The 20,163-nt window shown below is 29.7% G+C and overlaps 3 protein-coding genes across 5 annotated transcripts; all 3 read right to left on the bottom strand.

The window, feature by feature from the left end:
* Positions 1–2,843: 2,843 nt before the first annotated feature.
* Positions 2,844–4,780, bottom strand: LOC101494754 (non-specific lipid-transfer protein 1-like). Its single transcript, XM_004492494.4, has 2 exons — positions 4,067–4,780; positions 2,844–3,181 (listed from the first exon to the last, which is right to left on the bottom strand). Exons 1-2 carry the CDS (start codon positions 4,423–4,425, stop codon positions 3,175–3,177), a joined length of 366 nt encoding a protein of 121 aa, XP_004492551.1. The 5' UTR covers positions 4,426–4,780; the 3' UTR covers positions 2,844–3,174.
* LOC101495519 (serine/threonine-protein kinase STY13) lies at positions 4,207–9,341 on the bottom strand. 3 transcript variants are annotated; one of them, XR_012162402.1, is made up of 9 exons: positions 9,146–9,329; positions 8,405–8,932; positions 7,946–8,078; positions 7,592–7,787; positions 7,252–7,376; positions 6,982–7,140; positions 6,332–6,576; positions 4,789–4,839; positions 4,207–4,323 (listed from the first exon to the last, which is right to left on the bottom strand). XR_012162402.1 is itself a non-coding variant. In XM_012713626.3 (7 exons), the coding sequence occupies exons 2-7, from the start codon at positions 8,487–8,489 to the stop codon at positions 6,334–6,336; spliced, it is 933 nt and encodes a 310-aa protein (XP_012569080.1). In that variant the 5' UTR covers positions 8,490–8,932; positions 9,146–9,341; the 3' UTR covers positions 5,934–6,333. The 3 variants fall into 3 exon arrangements, 2 of the variants coding, with proteins under 2 accessions (XP_012569080.1, XP_004492629.1); XM_012713626.3 differs by lacking the exons at positions 4,207–4,323; positions 4,789–4,839 and having other exon boundaries at positions 5,934–6,576; positions 7,946–8,070; positions 9,146–9,341; XM_004492572.3 differs by lacking the exons at positions 4,207–4,323; positions 4,789–4,839 and having other exon boundaries at positions 5,934–6,576; positions 9,146–9,328.
* Positions 9,342–13,788: 4,447 nt separating this feature from the next.
* On the bottom strand, positions 13,789–19,473 carry LOC101494440 (uncharacterized). The gene is made up of 9 exons (XM_004492493.4): positions 19,237–19,473; positions 19,076–19,138; positions 18,897–18,952; positions 18,018–18,111; positions 17,813–17,873; positions 16,241–16,322; positions 14,565–14,620; positions 14,258–14,321; positions 13,789–14,170 (listed from the first exon to the last, which is right to left on the bottom strand). The coding sequence occupies exons 1-9, from the start codon at positions 19,369–19,371 to the stop codon at positions 14,107–14,109; spliced, it is 675 nt and encodes a 224-aa protein (XP_004492550.1). The 5' UTR covers positions 19,372–19,473; the 3' UTR covers positions 13,789–14,106.
* Positions 19,474–20,163: the final 690 nt, after the last annotated feature.

The following is a 20,163-nucleotide window of genomic DNA, read 5'->3' as shown; positions in this document are numbered from 1 at the left end:
AATGGATAGACATTTATAGATGGAATTCACACATTAACACTATGTTTGGAATAGGGGATTGTTAAAAGTAAGGAAAGGAAATAAAATACATTACTAAAAATCCTTTTTATCCTTTGGTTTGTAGTTCACCAGCAGGGATGAGAATATATATATATATATATATATATATATATATATATTATTGTTGTAAATATAATATTTTTTATTTTAGTTGTCGTAATTTATTTTATATTTCTGTAATATTAAAAAAAATATATTTTTTATTCTTAATTTTAAGTGGACGTTACAGAGATCAAAAACTGTTTCTCTTTGTTAATTACCGTTTTTTGTAACGTCCATTTAACGTCAAAGATCAAAATTTTTTTTTTTTGATAATACAGGAAATGTAAACCAAAAAAATTTACGAGAATTAAAAAAAAATTATATTTACAGAAACAAAAGTCATACTTAAAAAATTAATATTAGTGGACTGTACTTTGAAAAACATTCTCTCTAAATTGAAAAGAAAACATTGAAAAACGAGGAAAGACAATTAAAATTACAATACTATCCTATTTTGTCAAAGTTATTTTTATTTTTCATATTTTTTTCTTTTAGTTGAATCATAGTTTTTTATATGGATATTTTTGTCATTTTGTAAATATGATTTTTTCTTTTCTCTTACTCTTTTCTTTTACTTTCTCTCATACCAAATCACTCAACAATTATGTCTTTTTCTACTTTTTTTTTTTTTCTTTTCTTCCCTCACTTTCTTTCTTTTTAGGGTGTGATTGGCTTGGTTTAGGAGAAACATGGAAGATAGAGTGTGGTGAGAGATAGGAGGAAGAAAGTGCAGACTTTGATTTATTTCGAAGAGGTATAGAGAAGAGAGAGAAAAAATAAGTGGATTCCATCACTTTTTACAATTAAGTAGAGAAAAAAGAAATGATAAATACACTTTTGTTATTAATTTTTCATTTATATTTTTCTTTTTTTAATTAAATATTATTTTTAAGGATACTTTTTGTATTTTTAGAAAATAGTCAATATTTATTTCTTCTCAATTTCTCTTCCATTTCGATTATACTAAACAATACATCAAATTTCTTTATTTCTCACATCTTTCTCTCTTCTCTTAGTCTCTCTTATCTATTTATATTATTCACAATTTCTCTTCGCAACCAATTACACTTTTACTTTTCTATTCACAATTTCTCTTCACAACCAATTACCCTTTACTTTATTTCTTTTACTTTTCTTTTAAAAATCAAACATAGTGTAAATGCCTAATTGACGAGATATGTTGATAACCACTTTGGAAGGATTAAGTCATTTTAAATCATACAGAGTCTGTTTGTTTAAGATTTAAAAAAAGTTATTTTGATTTTATATTTTTAAAAATAATTTTTATGAAAATTTAATCAAAAATAGTATATGTTATTGAGATTCATTTGTACAAATAAAAAAAAGTAATTTTAACATTCAATAACTTAAATATTAATTATTAGATAATTTAACGTGATAAAAATTACATTTTTTTAGAAAATATATATTTTTAAAATGATTTTTATGAAGAACTTCTCAAAATAACTTTTTATTTAGTTATTTTTTAATTTAAAATTTTATTATCTAAAAAAATTGAAAAAAATAAATGAAATACTTAAAATTATATTTTAAGATAAACTATTTAAACCAAATTTTCGTTTGTAGTTTTATTTTTAAATTCTTTTTTAAAAAAAAATACAAAAATCATTTTAGTCATTTATCTTCATCATCAATTTCAGGTAACACTTTAGTCATTTATCTTTTTTATTTATTTAGTCTTTTATTTAATTTTAAGTAACAATTTGATCATTTATGTCTTAAAATGTCAACAATGTTATCTTTTTTTTATTACAAAAACTCATTAAAATTTTCAAACAAAACTCATAAAATTAATTATCATCTTCAATATAATGCAAATTTCATCAAATTCATAACTCAAATCTTCAAATAAACTCATATTTTCATTATTTATTTGATGAATTTGATGTTGTTGGAGATGAAAATTTGAGTTATGCATTTTATGAATATATAAATTTTCTTGAAATTGGTATTGAATTTGATGGGTTTTGTTTGAAGAATTTGATGAATTTTATAAGTTTTTATAAATAAATAAAATGATAACATTGTTGATATTTTAAAATATAAATGATCAAATTATTATTTAAAATTAAATAAAAAACTAAATCGAGAAGAAGAAAAAAAAGATAAATGCAAATTAATTAGTTAATAAGACTGAGTTTTTTTATAAATACGAATTTGGAGCTTTTTAATGTTTGAAACATATGAATTTTGAGGAAAACGAAAGAAGAAAATGAATGTATTTGGAGATAAAAATTAACCAAAATTATGAATTTGAATGTGAAACATGATGTTCAACATAATAATATCGATATTTTTCAATTGAACTAGATTTTACGATCAAAATTTTAAATATTTTTAAAGATTAAAAACTTATTTAACTCTATGATATTACCTTTAAATACATCAAAAATTAATATGGATTAATATATTTAAATTATAGAAAATGTTAATAAATTTATAATTTAATACAAAATATAAAACTTAATAAAATAGTAATACTAAAAATGTTTATGCATAAAGTAGAAGTAGATCGATAAATCTATTTAGTGGTCAGTAACATGATATTTTTAATTAAATAGGATTTTATGATCTTTTAATTTTAAAAAGTCTAGTGTAAGCTGAATATATCCTAGGCTAAGTCATAGAGTTATATAGATTGGTGTCGTCTATTTTCACTGGTTGTATGGATATATATGTCTCTTATTCTCATGCATTCAATCTCAAGGGATTTTAAATAATAGGTGAAAAAAAGGACTATATATATAATTGCTAATTAAACATCTGGAACTTCAAACGCAGTATAGGAATTATAAAATTAGGATCTGACAAATCCTTTTGGAAGAAACTGGCCAAACCCAATTAGCTATTACATTGATGAACACATGATACAATAATGGGTACAACATACATTCAAAACCAAAGTCTTCACCATGAAGCATAGCATACCCTTTTTAATTTATTTAAATAATAAAATAATAACAATAATAATAATAATAATCATAATAATAATAATAAATTTGTTTGTATGCACCGGAGCATCATACATTGAAGCGATCAAGTTGCTCTCATTTACAAGCTGCAACACAATTAAAAATCGATCAACAAGTGACTTTAAGATTAACAATCTTTGGTCTTCATTTATATTTGAAAATTTATGCATCTTCGCACACATATATATAATAACACAAAAACTAAATTAGAAAAAATATAAGTGAAAGTATATTTTTAAACCTTAGCTATGTGACTATTTCTCTCTCGGATAACTCTTATGATTCACTGTAGTTGGTCAATGGTGCATCATACCGTCGGTGCATTGTAGACTCTTTGATTGAACTCAAACAATTATTATTTAAAGTTCACCAAGTAAATCAAATGTATTATAAATTACTGATCAAAATTTGATGGCTGAGATCCTCTTGCAGTCAACTAGTGACTCCAGGAAATCTATTTCCCAAATTTGATTAGCTTATAATGAATTTAATAAAGTAGAGTTTTCTAATTTTTTTAAAAATAAATATTAGTAAATTAATAGTTACATATTTATTAAGTTATAGTGTATGTCCACTTATTTAGAGATAAATTAATAGACAGTTTCGATTGATTGTCTTCTTTTAGTAAGATAGGTTTCATGTCACATTGAAAAAAAATTCCAAATTTTTTTCAATTGCCACCATTAGACACAAAGGAGGCTCGCCATTGCAAATTTAATCGCTTGTCTTATATCATTTTATATTCATTAGCTAATTCAACAATTAATTTTATTAAAAATTTTAAATTTCGTCAACTAGTTTCTTCACTCTTATCAGCATTAAACTTATCCGCTATCAACTGACTTATTTAACGTTGACTAGTTTTTATCGTATCAAAACTCGTGTTAAAATCATGGTAATTTAATCATTACTAACGAATTCAACAATTAATGATGTAAGAATTATGTGTGGGTTAGATTAGATGGATGTACCTGTCACAATTCATGCCAAGTCTAAAATTGAAGGGCAAGCGAATTCCACAAGATTGGGGAATGATTGAAAAAGCAGTAGCATTGATATCAGGGATTTTGCTAGCAGCTTCTTGAATGCAATGGCAAGCTGCAATGGTATCCTTGCCACTACTGATGATATTGTTTTTAAGGTTCATAGCTTCATAACAACAATCCTGTGGAACACTGTCTCCACCATTTCTTGCAAAACATTTGCATGCCTCCAAAGTAGGTTTCACCTGACAACATGTCAATGCAGCCATTGATAGAATTGGTGCACCCAATGCTATGCATATCATCAATGCTAACCAATTGAATTTCACCACATTGGTTCTAGCCATCTTATATTTCAAAAGTTAATTAAATTATTATCTATTGATGACTAGTCAATTGCAAAACTTGTTTGGAATCGAATTGATTTAATCTTTTGGAAGTTCTGAATGGTTTTGTATGTGTTCTGTTTTTCTCTTTTGTTTCATGAAAAGTCGCTAAACCGAATATATTGGTGGTCAATATGATTCGTTAGGTGTTTCTTTTTACTATTTTAGAAATGTCCTTATTGTGTCACAAGATTTATAAATAGATGTTATATTTATATTTCTTTTCATTGTTGCAGATTTGAATCATTTGATTTTGATCAAACCGTCTATATGACTACAAGCTCTGTCCACAAACAATATAAAAAAATTATTAACCTCTTATACCTGAATTGGGCAGTGTTGACCATGAAAATGGAGAAGTACTTTGAAGGTAATCTACAATAAAAAGGTACCGCCATCACCATGCTTGATGGAAATAAATAGATGTTATACTTGTATCTTATCTTATGAGACTAAATATAGGACAACAAATAATCAAGAATAAAGTATGTTCTATATTGTAAATGTGATGTGAAAATGTTATGATGCACAAGTGGCCAACTAGACACAGGGCAGGATATTATATTAGAATTGAAAGTAGTGGATATAAATTTGGAGTAGCACCATTTGCAAAAAAAATAAAATAAAAGGTTTAGGCAATTAAAGAGGAGATAAATATAAGCACCACTATATAAAGAAGGTAAATTGTTCACGGAATAAAAATAAAGTATCAACACGAATCATAGCTTTATAGAGTTCGCACTATCTTCCAAAAGATGCATATATTATATATATAGTGTTCATTTTTTTTACAAGCTTGGCATGAATGATTTTTTATTTGTTTTTTGGTCTGAAAGTAAACGTGGATAATTAGAAGCCACAAAAAAAGTAAAGGAAATGCATAGTATTACATTGCTTCTGGTTGTGTTCTTTTTTCTTTTCTTTCAATTGAACAAAAAAATATATATACTATTTTTTTAAATTATATTTCTTTCTCATTGTGAAAATAATCAAATTCAACACATGAAGATTAGTTTTGCGAAAATTGATTCAAAATTAGAATTAGAATAAACATTCCAAGGATTAGTTAGTTTGACATGTTTGTAATATGAAACTGTAAAAAAATTCCTATTGTTTGTTACTCATTAATATATTAGCACATTATTAAAAATGTATGATTAGAAAAATCACTCTAAGACAGAACCTTTTAACTCCATTGAAAAATATGGAAACAAGCAATTGAAACCGTGAGGATGAAAAACATCCATTACTAAAAAAACTATACAGACAAAAAATGCACTTCAGCCAAATAAATACAAGACAAAAAGGTCTTAAATATTTCTTGCTCAATAATGCATCAATCAATATCTTCTTTTTAGCAAGTGCCATACCATTCAAAAATCAAATACCAATCAATTTGCCTAAACTATATCAATATGCCAATTTAGAACAACCAACAGATCAAAACTACCAAATAACACATCAAAATATTGATTGCAACTGAGTTACTATATTATATTGTTTTGCTTGTGCTGTCCCTACGCAGCAGTAGCATAATATACATCGCCATCGTTTTTTAACTTTTGAAAACTTTCAATACCCTTTGCATACAGCAACTTTACAACAAATTACTCGACACTAAAAAATAGTTTCTTAACACAGGGAATGTCTAAACCAATGTGTTCCTTTACAACAAGATCAATTAGATAATGTAAACAATCCTTTTTTTTTCTTTGCTCTCTAAAAAAAGTCTATAAACAACATTCTATTCTTTTAATTGTCACCTTAGAGGTTGGTTACTCCTGAATGCACTAAAATTTATATACTGTAACATGGCAACTCTTGTCATCTACAACAAAAGGGAATGGTAATAAGGTTTAGCACTTACTGTTAGTTTTTTAACCTTTTCAAAGAAAACAATTGGCGAAGAAAAGCAAACTTTCCTTTGTTCCGGGCAGAAAACTCGGTAATGGTACCATTACTACTTTGTGGCGAGAGTGTGAAGAGAAATGCATTGAGCATCCGGATGATTTGACTAAAGCTTGGTCTCAAGTTAGGATCTTCAACCCAGCATGATTGTATGACGAAAGCAAGATCGGGGGATATGTCATCTGGAATTCTCGGCCTCTCTTGCTGCAATCACAAACGCAAACCATTTCATGATTAGCAAATAGCAACAATGCAATAACTCCCAAAAACTAGCTCTGAAAGTGCGCAATCTAAGGACAAGATCACTTTCTAAAAGCATTTTCGGTTTTCATTTTAAATCACTAACAAGGAGATGGAAGACTCATAAACAATTATGATAGAGAAAAGATGGAAGAATGCATTTCTAGTAACAATGTTACATCATTTTCAAAATTTCTAATAAACCTTAGATCTGTTTTAAACAAAATTGTAAAAGAAGCTGGTGAGAGACATATTTGATCTATATTCTCTTACGTTTATTACTTCAAGTGACAATGAAAACCGGAAGCATGGAAAGTAAACAGGCTGATTGATGAATAAACAAACACTTGGTAATTTCGGATTGAATACCTTGAAGGCAGCAGCATAAGCGGCTTGTAAATTAGACATTCCTTCAAAAGGCATGCGATTTGTTAGTAGCTCCCACAAAACAATCCCAAAGCTATACACATCAACCTTGTTGTTATAGTGCTTTTTCTCTCCCTGGCGCAATGTTACGGTACTGTACAACTGTAAAAACAAAGCTCTATTCAGTCGATAAAACACACTGACTCACTGGTGCACTTTTTTGGATAGTTGTCGGTAAAACAATAAAATCACGCTCCAAAAAAGACGGCATACCTCTGGTGCCATCCATCGGTAAGTTCCTGTTTCGGCAGTCATCATCTCAGTCACTGATTCTTCTCTTGCAAGACCGAAATCTGCAAGTTTTACGGACTCCTGATTTGCTGTAAGCAAAAGATTGTCTGCATTGTGACAGTTTCAAAAACAACACTTATTAAGTTTAGAGCTCATCAGTATATACCTTGATTTAACATTCTGCCATTAATGCCAAAAGTTACTTTCATTTTCTGTAATAGAGAGCAACTGATAGGAAGTCCATACTTTATCAGCAATGTTCTAATCCATAATGAAACGTCTACATACAATTTTCAAAAGCGTATATACATAATAGTAATACCAGGTTTCAAATCTCTATGTATGATTCCGTTAGCGTGCAGCCAATCCATGGCTCGAGCAATATCAAGCGCAAAGTTTATGGCCAGATGAAGGTCTAATGGTTTAGGACGGATACTCATCAAATACTTTCGCAGTGACATCCCTGGCAAAAGCTCTGTAACTATCACCATTAGAGGATCCTTACACGCTCCAATAAACTGCAAAAGAATAATCCGAAGAAAATAAACATCAATTTAGTCAGCGAGATCATTATCTTCTATCAGATGAAACCAAACATACTTCACATAGAAACATAGACTTTGGTAAAACATAACTACATAAAAACATTAAAGATAATTGGTTTAATGGCATTTACCTTTACAAGATTGTTATGATGAACACGAGACATCATATTAACTTCCCGAGCAAAACGATTTTCAAGGGAAGCTCTTTCTTCCGACGTACTTCCACGGTGAAGAACTTTGATAGCAACAATTTGATCTACATATCTGGAGAATTATTAAGTCAGTTGTTCATAAGTAAAATCAACAGCATATAGTAGAAAACAAAATTGACAAAAACCCCGACTCGATTAGTATAAATTTGTGACATTTAGTTATTCACTTCTTGAACTAATAATTACTCACAGTCAACAATAAAACAGGAGCAATTTTTAGCTGAAAATACCAACCATAGCAAACATGGACTTCTTATTTAGCATTAATCCATAACAGAAACAACAAAAAAGAATGAATCCTCAAACTAATGTAGCAAAAATTTACATCATAATGAAAACTATGAAATGAAATACAATCAATCAGGCTATGCCACTGACCTTCCTTGATAAACTTTTCCATGAGCTCCTTCACCGATTTTCGAGCCAATAAAGAGCAATTTGGGGTCAACAAGAAGATTGTCATCAATGGTAAAGTGTGTGGTGGTTGTTAAAGACCCATTTGTCCTCACTGATTTTTCACATTCCCTCTCTTCTCCTTCTATCTTCCTTTCTCTGAAGCTCATGCTGATACCTTAAACTATACCCCAATTTCTCATTTCAACAGCAACAACAAAAAAGTACAAATTTTTACCCCCAACAACATAACAAAAATCAACTTGCCCTTAATCCTCTTTTCTACAAAATCAAACCCCAAAAGCATCTTAGAGCCATAACTTGTTCAAAGTTCAAACTTTACCAACCAAAAACAATAATAAAAAATTAAAAACACAAACTTTGTTACATCATAGATAAATATTAAAATAATCCATGATTAATTTCTTCTTTCTATTACCCCCAAAAGTAGCTAGCATGCCCTTAGTTTCAAAGTCTTCAGTTAGAAGCACAAGACCTTTCGGTGAAGTTCATCTAAAGAAACAAAAAAAAAAAAGAAGAAAAAGAAAAGCAAGGTAAGAAAAAACAAACCCAAAAAAAGAAAAAGAAAAAAAAAAGCAACATAATAATAGACACGATTAAATTAATAAAATATATATAAAAATAAATATATTTCCTAAAAATATTGGGAGAGGGAAAAAAGTGTAGAAAATTGAAACAAAAAAAAAAAGTAAGAAAAAAACATACAGTTAGACATGTTCTTCATAGGTTGATGCCTTTGAAACAAACATGACATGAAGTGAATTTTGAATATTTTTGTGATTGAGTGTGTAGATGAAAATGTGAAGAATAATTTGGATGAAGAAGAAGATATTGGTGTGTGTACGTGTGTGTGGACTAATAATGGTAATGTGCGTGAGAGAAAAAAAGAGAAAGAAAAAGGAAAAGAGGAAGCGAATGAAAAGATGACACGTGGAGAAGATTGGAAAAAGAAAGGAGAAAGGTTTTTTGGCGGACGCGGCAGGGTCAGATATTTGGTTGAGAAGGATTCGGATATATATCAATTGTGTGTACGGACATATATCATCATGTCTCGCCTCTCATTTTTGCCTCGTGTTAAATATCATTTTTATTGTATTATATTAGTTGTGTTTGTTTCAATTTAAATAATAATTTTTGTTTTAAATAATTTAGATATTAATTTTTAAAGATTTTATTAAAAGTAATATTTTAATTTTTGTTTGTTTATTATTATAAAAATAATTTTAAATATATAATTTTTTAAATATACATATCTTTATTCTCTTATGCATCTTTATCTCCTTATAATTTCCATCTATTATGTCTTTCACTCTTTATTATCTCATGTTTTTCTACTTTTTCTTTTTATAAGAAAATCAATGAATTTAGGCCATCCATTTTATAATTTTTTAATCATTCTAAATAAAAATCATTACAACATATGCAAGTAATAGATTTTGAAGACCCTATTTTAATCTTAAAAATTGACCCCTAATAAAAAAAGTGCAATTTTAATGATTAAAAAAATTGAAAATATAAATTTTATATAAATTATATCCATACATACTCGCACAAGAATCAATAGAAAAAGAATTGGAATTGATCCATATATCTCTCAAAAAGAAAGACGAAACATAAATGATTGATCAACTAAGTCTTTTCGAAGATTGTTTAAGAATAAACAAAAAAAATCTTATATAAATACCATAAAATAATGTTTGATTCTATTCTTGTCATGGGAATTGCATTTCTAAATTTATTAATCTAATCCATTTTGTAAATACGTTTTAAAGTTGATCAATGTATTAAAGACTCATAAAAAAACAATAAATAAACACAAAAATGTAATTCGATTTTAAAAAAAAGTAGGGTAATCGCTTCATTTTATCTATTATCGTTCTCTCTCATCTAGCTCAAAAGACAACTGTGAAAAACTACTATTTTTAGTTTTTTATTTTTAGACAAAAAATGTTTTTTTATAAATAAATTTAAATTTTTTTGAAACAAATACCATTTAAACTCTACAAATAATTTTTTATTTGAAAAAATAAATAAAAAAAATTTTCTATAAAAAAATCTGAAACAAATATACTCAAAATCCTTAATCAAATCATTTTCATTTAATATTTTTCAAGCCAACTGCGACAATATGGATAAATTAATTGTAAGTAAATTCATAAATGATTTGATGATCACTCGAATATCATGCATATAAAATAAACTTTGTTGATTATCATTCCTAAGGTTGATAATCATGTGAATATGACTCTATTTCGTTCAATTAAACTTTGTAATGCAAATCTATAAAATAGCTATAGACATTATTGTGATGCCCCAACTGATTTTCCATAACCAAGGTAGTTTTGTTATGGGTCGACATAGTACATATATTATAGTGATTTCCTAGAAAATCTATCATTCTATGAGGTTGAGAAAGGGTAAGCAAGGTTATGTAGTAATTCAAGTGGACCTAAAGAAAGCCTATGACCGTGTCCATTGTTGCTTCCTTTTAGATATGTTGGAGGATTGGCCGAGACAACAATCTTATTCGATTAATCTCAGCTTGCATTTCAACATCCAATGTGATTATTGTATATCTCGTTTGGGCGGTTTTTAGTTTTCTGATATAAATTTTTTAAAAATTAAAATAAATTTCAGTTTTAGTTTTCAATTTTAGTTATTAGTTCTTACTTCTTAATTTTAATAATTAAATTTTTATTTTTATTTTATTTGAATTGAATCATTCTCTTTTATCATGTCTTATTATGAATTTATCAAATATAAAAAAAATAAATACACAAAAATAATTAAATAAATAAATAAATAAATTTAATTGAAATTTTAGTCCACATATTTTCACCAATTTATGATATTGATCCTCTTAATTTAAAAATCGACAATTTTTGTCTTCAATCTGATTTTTTAACTAAAAAAAAAACGATTTGACATATTTTAAATGACATGACATATGATATGATAATATTGAATGATTAACATTCATAAAATTACAATAAACTCATCTAGAAACTTTATTTTCAAGTTCAAAAATTATTCATTTTTGTAATTTAATTAATGCATATACATAGTTTTAAACTATGAGATTATACGCCACATCATTTAAAATATGTCACATTATCATTTTTTAATTCAAAATTTTGAGTGAAGACCAAAACTATCTAATGTTAAAATAGATGAGTCAATTCCGTGAATTGGTAAAAATACAGGTACCAAAAAAGCAATTAAACATATTAAATTTTAAAATAATTCAAATAGTACAAATTATAATAATTTTTCTAATTGTGGTTGAAAGTGGTAGATGTGAAACATGACTATCGTAGTAATGATCAATTGTCGAAGACAATTGCAAAGGTCAAAAGAGACAGTTGGTAGTTGGAGTGTGATCGACAGTGATTATAGTAATCAATAATATTGGTGTTGGTGGTGAGAGATGGTGGTTGGAGCTGAGTAGTCGGTAGTGATAGTGGTGGTTAGAGATAGGTGGTTGGGGGTGGTAGAGGTGATTGGAGATGGATGGACGGTGGTGTTAATAGGGCCCAAAGGTGGGTGGTGATGATGGAGGTGGTCATTGATGGTGGGTGGTGATGGTGGTGGTCAAAGACGATGGTGCCAATTGTTAAAGGTGGGTGGTTGGTGGTGGGCGGTCAATAGTGTTGGTCGATAATGGTAGTGGTGGTCGGAGGTGGGGTTGATGGTTATTAGAGTGATACTTATGTCTATATATTATCACATGTTAATTTTAAAATAAATAAAAATTGTAAAATTATTTATTTTTTTGTTTTGACTTTTAAGAAAAAAACTATTTTGAAATTAAGTAAAAATGCAACTCAGCCCCATTTTATCCGAACAAGTTTTGGTTTTAAAATTAACTTCCAAAACTAAAACCCAGAAACTTCCAACCACTACAAAGAGTCCTTATTTAATGGTACTGATCCAAACTGGACCGAGGAGGATGGCTGACTCCGTTGACCTAATAAGAAACTTTGAATTTATTGGGGATATCTACAAACACTCTAATTCTCAATTAAGTGACAGTTTGAGGAGAGTAAGAGGTACAAGGATAAGAATGGTATACCTTTACTAATGCACGAGTAGGGGTGGGAATAGGTCAGGCCAGACCAGGCTTTGAAAGGTCTGAGTTTGGCATACGATTTATTTTTTAGGTCTAAGTCTGGCCTACGACCTATCATAGGCTTTTTTTTCGGCCTGGCCTTTTTAAAAGTCTGGTCTGGAAGCCTATTTAAAATAATTTTAAAAAAAATATGAAACAAATATCCTTTAAACCCTAAAAAATAAATTTTTGTGTCAAATAATAGATTTTTTTTCCTGAAACAAACACATTCATTATTACCTCTTAAACAAATAGGAAACGACTACTGATTGACTAATTGAACGAATATGGAATGACTACCAAATATGGAATCGCTACCGAATATGGAACAACTACTGAATATGGAATGATCACTGAGTGATTGCCTAATTGATTGAATTTAAAATAGGAAATAATATTATTAATATAATATTAATAAATAATAAAATATATAGGCCGGTCTGTCAACCCTAATAGACTTTTTTATAAGTCTGAGTCTGACCTATTTAAATAAATAGGCTTTAAAAATAGTTTGAGCCTAGCTTTTTTATTAAATAGGTCAGGTCAGACCATAGACCCCTGACGGACGATCTAGCATATTCTCATCTCTATGCACGAGACACTATTTATATAGGAACAACTTACAACGCCGATGGAACAGGTGCATTGAATGCTGCTGGATGTGATCCTCGCAGCCAAGAACCCTAGCTGATTGCTTTCGGTATAAGGGGTTGGATGGACGTAAAGAGTCGGATTGAGCTTGGGCAGTACATAACATGTACCAAGGTTGATTTATTTAGTCCTTATAAGGATTTGAGACAAGGTGATCTTCAACCGCCATATATGTTTGTCTTATGTCTCGAGAGGTTAGCTCATCTCAATTACAAAGAGGGGGAGACGAGGAACTGACGTCCTATTCATTTAAGAAGTCAATGGCTCGATTATCTCATTTCTTATTTGCTAATGGTTTACTTTTATTTAGATAATCTTTTAGTTCTCTAATGCATGTTAATATAAAATGTTTGAACATATTTTGTGACGCATATGGTCCAAAGGTGTTAATTGTCAAGTCGAAGATGCATATAACTATGGAGCTTATACCATGCCTTCCTAAATGGGTGTGTGAAAATTGAAAGGTAAAAATAGGGAATTTATTTGAGGAACTTTACAATCACCTAATTGAGATTGAAGGTTCTATCTACACCCACAACAAAAAACTATATATATACTAACATAATTCTAATAGTCAAGATGAGCCAAATTCAATAATGAAAGAGATTAAACTTTAACTAATATACTATGTTTTGATTTTTTTTTCTTTTATAGACTTTTAAGCGTTTTACAAATCCAGCCTTTCATATGAATTGAGATATATTCAATGTCAACATTTTCTCCTACTCACTCCACAGCTATTGTCCTTGATAAAATTAATCTACTCCAATTCGCACTCACCTCCATCAAGAACAGAAATGACTGGTTAATAGCTGAGTGCAAGAACAACTCTCCACCTCCAACTGAACTCGTTAATTTCATTAATACATTACAATGTACTGATTGTATTAATGAAATTCGGTATGCATCATTCAACTTTTGCTATCTCTCCAACAGGAATGCTGCTTTCTACAACCGTTTCCCTTACAAATCTGGGAATTCAAGACCAAGAAATTATGGTTGTGAATGGACAACATAAAAATTGTTTTCTACAACCTAGAACAAAAAGAATAAAATACCTTTCCAATTTGTCACGTGAAGATTGCAATACATAGATTGAGAGGATGAAAGACAGCAAGAGCCCTGGACATATCCAGTGGACATTATTATAAACAGTAGCAACAATAATGAAATCTCTCTAGATAAAATGCAATTTGCTCATTCATAAATTCTCAAGCTCCCTTGTTTTGAAATGGAATGTTTCAAGTAATTTCAATCCTCAGCTAAAAGAACCTTTACAAAGTTAATATTGCATGAACAAAATGAAAGCTAATAAGATACCTCATCTTTATAAATATATCAATAGAAGTAATGTTATTTATTTACCTGAACCAAAGAGAACAAAAAATCCTGAAGTTACATCTATCTCGGAATGTTCCTTCCTGAAATATTTCAGGATGTATACTCAGCAAATTTTTCTACAAGCTATAATACTAAATTTCAATTAAGAATGCTAAATATCTGTGGTGAATCGTTCAAAGTTCAAAAGCAACAGAGTTTATACATCCATCACCAACTGACCCAAAGTATTTTTGTGATCATTCCTGAAATATTTCAGAATGTATACTCAGCAAATTTTTCTACAACCTCTAATACTTAAAGTTCAATTAAGAATGCTAAAGATCTGCAGTGAATCATTCAAAGTTCAAAAGCTACAGAAAGTTTTACATCCATCACCAACTGACCCAAAGTATTTTTGTGATCACTCTGATGCTTAAAAAGAACTCCAGTTTAAGGAATGGAAAATGCTATTTAGGTCTGCAAGAAAGGAGTTGTTGAAGATTTAAAGGCATTTAAGAACTACATTTAAATAAATGGATGACGCTATCACCAAGTTTGTACACTGCAAAACAAAACTAAAGAACAAAATAGATGACTGTGTAGCGAAGTAACTGCCACAAAAACTACTCCTTAATTTGCAACAGGTTTGCAAAATCATTTAAAAAAGGTTTTTAAGACATTGTTTTGAATTTTGCAAAATGTTAACTGATATTTGCAAATAATAATAATGTTGACTAGTATTCATCCTACAATTGACTAGAACTCATGTACCAGTGCACCACAATAGCAAAAACAATATTGAAAACCTTTTTCCATGGGATAAGGCTCCTCTAAAGTGAACAACTCACTTTAGAGAAAAAAGTGAGTAATATCAACTGTTGATAAACAAATTAATGGTTGATATTTTTGCACATGCATGACCAATCAATAATCATAAGTAATTATAATTTTAACCCTTGATTTGCTCACTTTACAATACAACGCCATAGTGTTCTTGTTCTGTCATAAATCATGTCTACAAACAATTGAAATCTAAATCTTTTTTAATGATTTTCATTATAGGTTTCCTTGGTCCCTCTTTACATCTAACTGTTGAAACAACTTTCATATATTCTACCCTCCGTAGTGATAAGTCTTCTCCACATATGCCCAAAGCATCTAAGGAGACTCTACCATCTTTTTCACAATAAATGCTACCCCAACCTTCTCTCTAATATTTTCACTCGTAATCCAATCTTGCCTTGTATTAGGTCTAGAACTTCTATGACTGAAATAAGGAAGGAAAGAGAAAGAAAAGAGAAGAAAGAATCAGAGTCCAGAGAACAAATTCTGTTATTAATTCTATGCCGAGGTAATTCTCCCTTACAACTGTTTGGCAGTTTTTACAATTCTGTTTACATGAAAGAATGAATGGTATTTCCTCCTAGAATATACCCTGCCTCCTAGAATATACCTTTAAAATAGGTGGTATACGTAGGTTCCTAACACCTTGTATTTACAGATCCGTTGCAACATTCCAGTCATGTACTAGTGTAACACAACTCTAATAAAAACCCAGTTGAATAACACTAGCAAAATAACATTCCAAAAACAATTAAGAGTTCTAGCATTATAAACCCACCAAATGCCAGTTAAATGGATCAAAAAGCTTCATAGCAATAAATTAATTTCAAAATAAATAAACCAAATATATATAATGCTGTAAATCAAATAACACCAACCATGTGTATCGGGCAAGTATATGCTTTGGCCAATGCTGAGCATCCCAAAATTCCTTACCAATCTTTGGATGTACTTCAACATCTGTAAATCCAAAACAAATGTTTTAGCACAATAAAATCCCAAAACTCTGTTATAGTAGTAGCATAACTGAAGTAAATACTGCCGAATGTATCTCTTAAATGCATATCATTAATGGTATACTAGTATTTATCAAAGTGTAACATACCAACTTATTTGTATTCCTCCATCTCAGTATCTCATATTATGTGTTGTTCAAGGTTATGCACGCCTCTAAAAAATGATTAGGTGTGCTAGTATCCCAGATCAAAAAAATTTCTTTGACTAAAATACCCTTATTGATGTTAACTAGTACTAGTAGAATAATAAGGAACAAAAACTAATATAGAGTTGGTTCAGATAAAAATAAACAAGGGTATTTTTGGAGAAAAGTAAATAATACTTTCTTGATATTCTAAAATGACAAATAGTTCAAAACAAGCAAATATTCCAAAAATGACACTTAATATGAGGCAAATGAAGTCATTCATAATGAAAGACAAAGTGGATATGATATAAGTTCCACAGAATCAGTTTAAACTATCGATATTTCAAGTATATTTATCAACACTCTGGCTACATGTAACTCAAAATTAATCAATAATTAAGAATGCAATGACTTTAGACAGATTTGAAAAGAAAAAGGTCTTCTGTATTGATATTTAAATATTGTCATGTAGAATAATAGAGAAATAGAGATAGAGAAGCTAGAATATACACATATGGGTACTTGAATATGCCAAATGACAAATGAAATGGTACAAGCTACGAAAAATTATAGTAGTAAATAGAATGAATACATAAAAAAGGAAAAGAAAAAACCTTAAATAAACACATACTTTTTAGGGGAAAATGAAGATTAAAAACATAAAAAGTTGATAAATTTCAAATAAAAAGAGCATTAAATAAAAAAGATGTTAAATCCACAACAGTTTACAAGCACAGATTTTGACATATCCAATGCATATCAGGAGAACAATGGCAAAAGGTCATTGAATATAGAATCTAAATTTCAAGTCAACAAAAATTCGCTCAAACATAATGTAGCTCAGTTATACGCCATAGAAGTTCTGCTGAAAATAAATCCATAAAAAGAAACATGGAAGCATGTATAGCAGGAAAACAAAGGAACAGAAGAAAACAGATTTGACATCAAACACTGTCTGAACCCTTTTTCCAGCCATAGGCCACCTTTTTTTTTTATAATACAGCCAAAGGCCTCCCATTCATCCTATGGTCCTGCAATGCTCCTTCCCTACTCAGTTCATCCCCTACATCCTCCCTTGAATACCCTTACAGGTCTTTCTTAGTCTAATGTTAAGCCCATCCTTTTGTTTTTTCCTCTACTTTTATAAACATGGGTAAGTGGCGCATCAGTTACATGCAAAAGCTAAGAATAACACTTTTGTTTTCAAAGCTATGAAAAAGTACTAAACTCAACCGAAGCATGTTAGAACTCATATAAAGAACTTAATTACATTTTAATAAAATTGAATTAGAGAATAACAACGTACAGTGATGTGGCATATCCACAACTTTTGCTGTAACACCAAGCAAATCAGTTCCTGAATATTTCTGCATGACATTAAAATTCCAATTAATTCATTTACTAGTGTCTCTGTTTTAGTGATTCGCATCTACGAATTTGTATAAACAGATACAATAACTGATTAAATTGCCCAATTTGATGTACATAACCTATCTTAAACACATTATTACCAGTTCTATATCAATCAATGGAACCTCTGTACTTTTCCGATTTACGACTAGAAGCCATGGGATATAAAACTTCTCCCTTCCAACTTGAAATGATCTGAAAATAAATTTTAGTAGTTATAAAAATCATAACCAAAATTTCTTCTTCAATTTAAGAGAGGGGGCGAAGAAGTCCATAAAAATCAGAAAACAACATATCTCTCCCATATTGCATAATTGGTACAACAGCTAAAAAAATTCATTTCATCGTTTCTAATTTCCTGCTACAAGCTTTCCATTTTCACCAACACTTCTCTCACCAATGCACATTACAAGAACATCAACATCTCTTACTAGCAAATCACTCTATTAAATATTAGTTGAGTTGGGCTAAAACTCCAAAGCTCTAATTTGACACACATTTTATCTAATTTTGATTCTATCTAATTTTCCATCTTAATTATAGTCAGAACGGAAAGCCAAACAGTCTAACACCATTCATAAGTAACTTAATAACTATAATAACAAAACCTTCATTTATAGAGAGACAGTCCTAGACCTAGTCCATGTTGACGGGATCCTAAATTAGCATCTCATATTGATGCATCTGAATCAATGGTGTTAAATCCTATATTGCGGAAAATATTGACTAGTTCAAATTCCGCTATGTAACAGTGCTATAGAACAATAGCGGTCTTTACGAATTCAGCTACGCCAGAACGCTATAGCTGCTATTTGACAACTGATCTAAATGTTATACCTTTTTCTTCAAACTACTTCTTGCCTAGTGAATTTTGAACTAAAACTGCTTTTCTGCTTAATCAAAAGGCAAAAATGTCTTTCATAAATCAAGCAAATCCAAACATTGTATCAAAACACAGTACACAGAATAAAATTTCTGACATTTTATAAGGATCAGCACCAGTGTAACCCGTGGGCTTGGGTATAGGGATCAACACCTACAATCCAATTCCAATAAGAAAAAAAAGTAATCACAAATCACACTAATTATACAGAACAAATAAATTAAATTAGTTAAAAGAAGAAGAAACCCTAATTTTACCAAACTAGAAGATTCACACCTCACGATTCACTGCGAATATGGGGCAATGACGGCCAATGAGGTCCTGCCACACGGTTCTCGACTGCAATTTGAAAACAAATAAAAGAGATGAAACGGTGTCGTATGAGAAGGAAGGGAATTATAGAGAATAGCGAAAAGAACGATTGAAAGGGAACGAACGGAGTGGTATTGACCCATGCGGCTCATGGGAACGATGTCGCCAGGTTTGTAAGCGAGAGCGATTGAAAGTAGTGACTGTAATAATAGAAGTAATAGCGACGGTGAGAGAAGCGGTTTCACGGTGGTTGTAGCCATGGCAAGCTAGTAGTAGCTACCAACTGAATTGTGAGTTCGGTTGCTTCAGCCAGGTTCCGAAGTTTGACTTCTCTGTCGTATTGTCGTTCGTATTGCGCCGTTTTGGAGTTCGATGTCGTTTATGTTTGTTGGGCCTGGCCCAATTTGTTTAGTTTGAAGTTGTGCATGGTTTAAAAATAATCAAATTTTACCAAAAAAATAAAAGAAGACTTTATCTTCTACTCCTACCATTATACCCTTACACCATACTTAACTTTAAATTTCAATTTTCCCCTTTAATATAAACAATATAATCAACTTTTTAAATATTTGTGTTTTTTTTTATGTATTTCGTCACAAATAAGTGAATGACAATTTTTTAAAAAAATTTCTATAAAAAAATCAGTTTAAAATTTTCAAAATACGTATCTATTCATAAAAACTTTAACTAGTTTTTTCTTATTTAATTTGATGTTTTAATTTTATCAGGTAGTAGATACATTTAATTTTTAATTTGATAAACAATTTCACACATTATACTTTTCAATATCATTTATCCAATAATATCAAGTAATCGAAAGTGTCTCATTAATGTATGCATCTTGTGAGAAATATTCTTATCCACTTTATGTGCCTTCATTTTGTTTGTCTTTCATGCATTATTTTCACTATATGTTGTTATTAGGGAGCAACGACATTTTGTTTGTCAGTACCCACCAACTCAACTCTCAAACACTCTTCAACAATGCGTCTTAGAAATCTTCTATATAAAAACCTGTGCAATTTCTCATAAATTTGAGTGTTGTGTATGTG

The sequence above is a fragment of the Cicer arietinum genome, chromosome 3 (assembly GCF_000331145.2).
Source record: "Cicer arietinum cultivar CDC Frontier isolate Library 1 chromosome 3, Cicar.CDCFrontier_v2.0, whole genome shotgun sequence".
Lineage (NCBI taxonomy): Eukaryota > Viridiplantae > Streptophyta > Magnoliopsida > Fabales > Fabaceae > Cicer > Cicer arietinum.
Note: the sequence above shows the minus strand (reverse complement) of the source record. Positions and strands in the feature narration are given on the sequence as shown.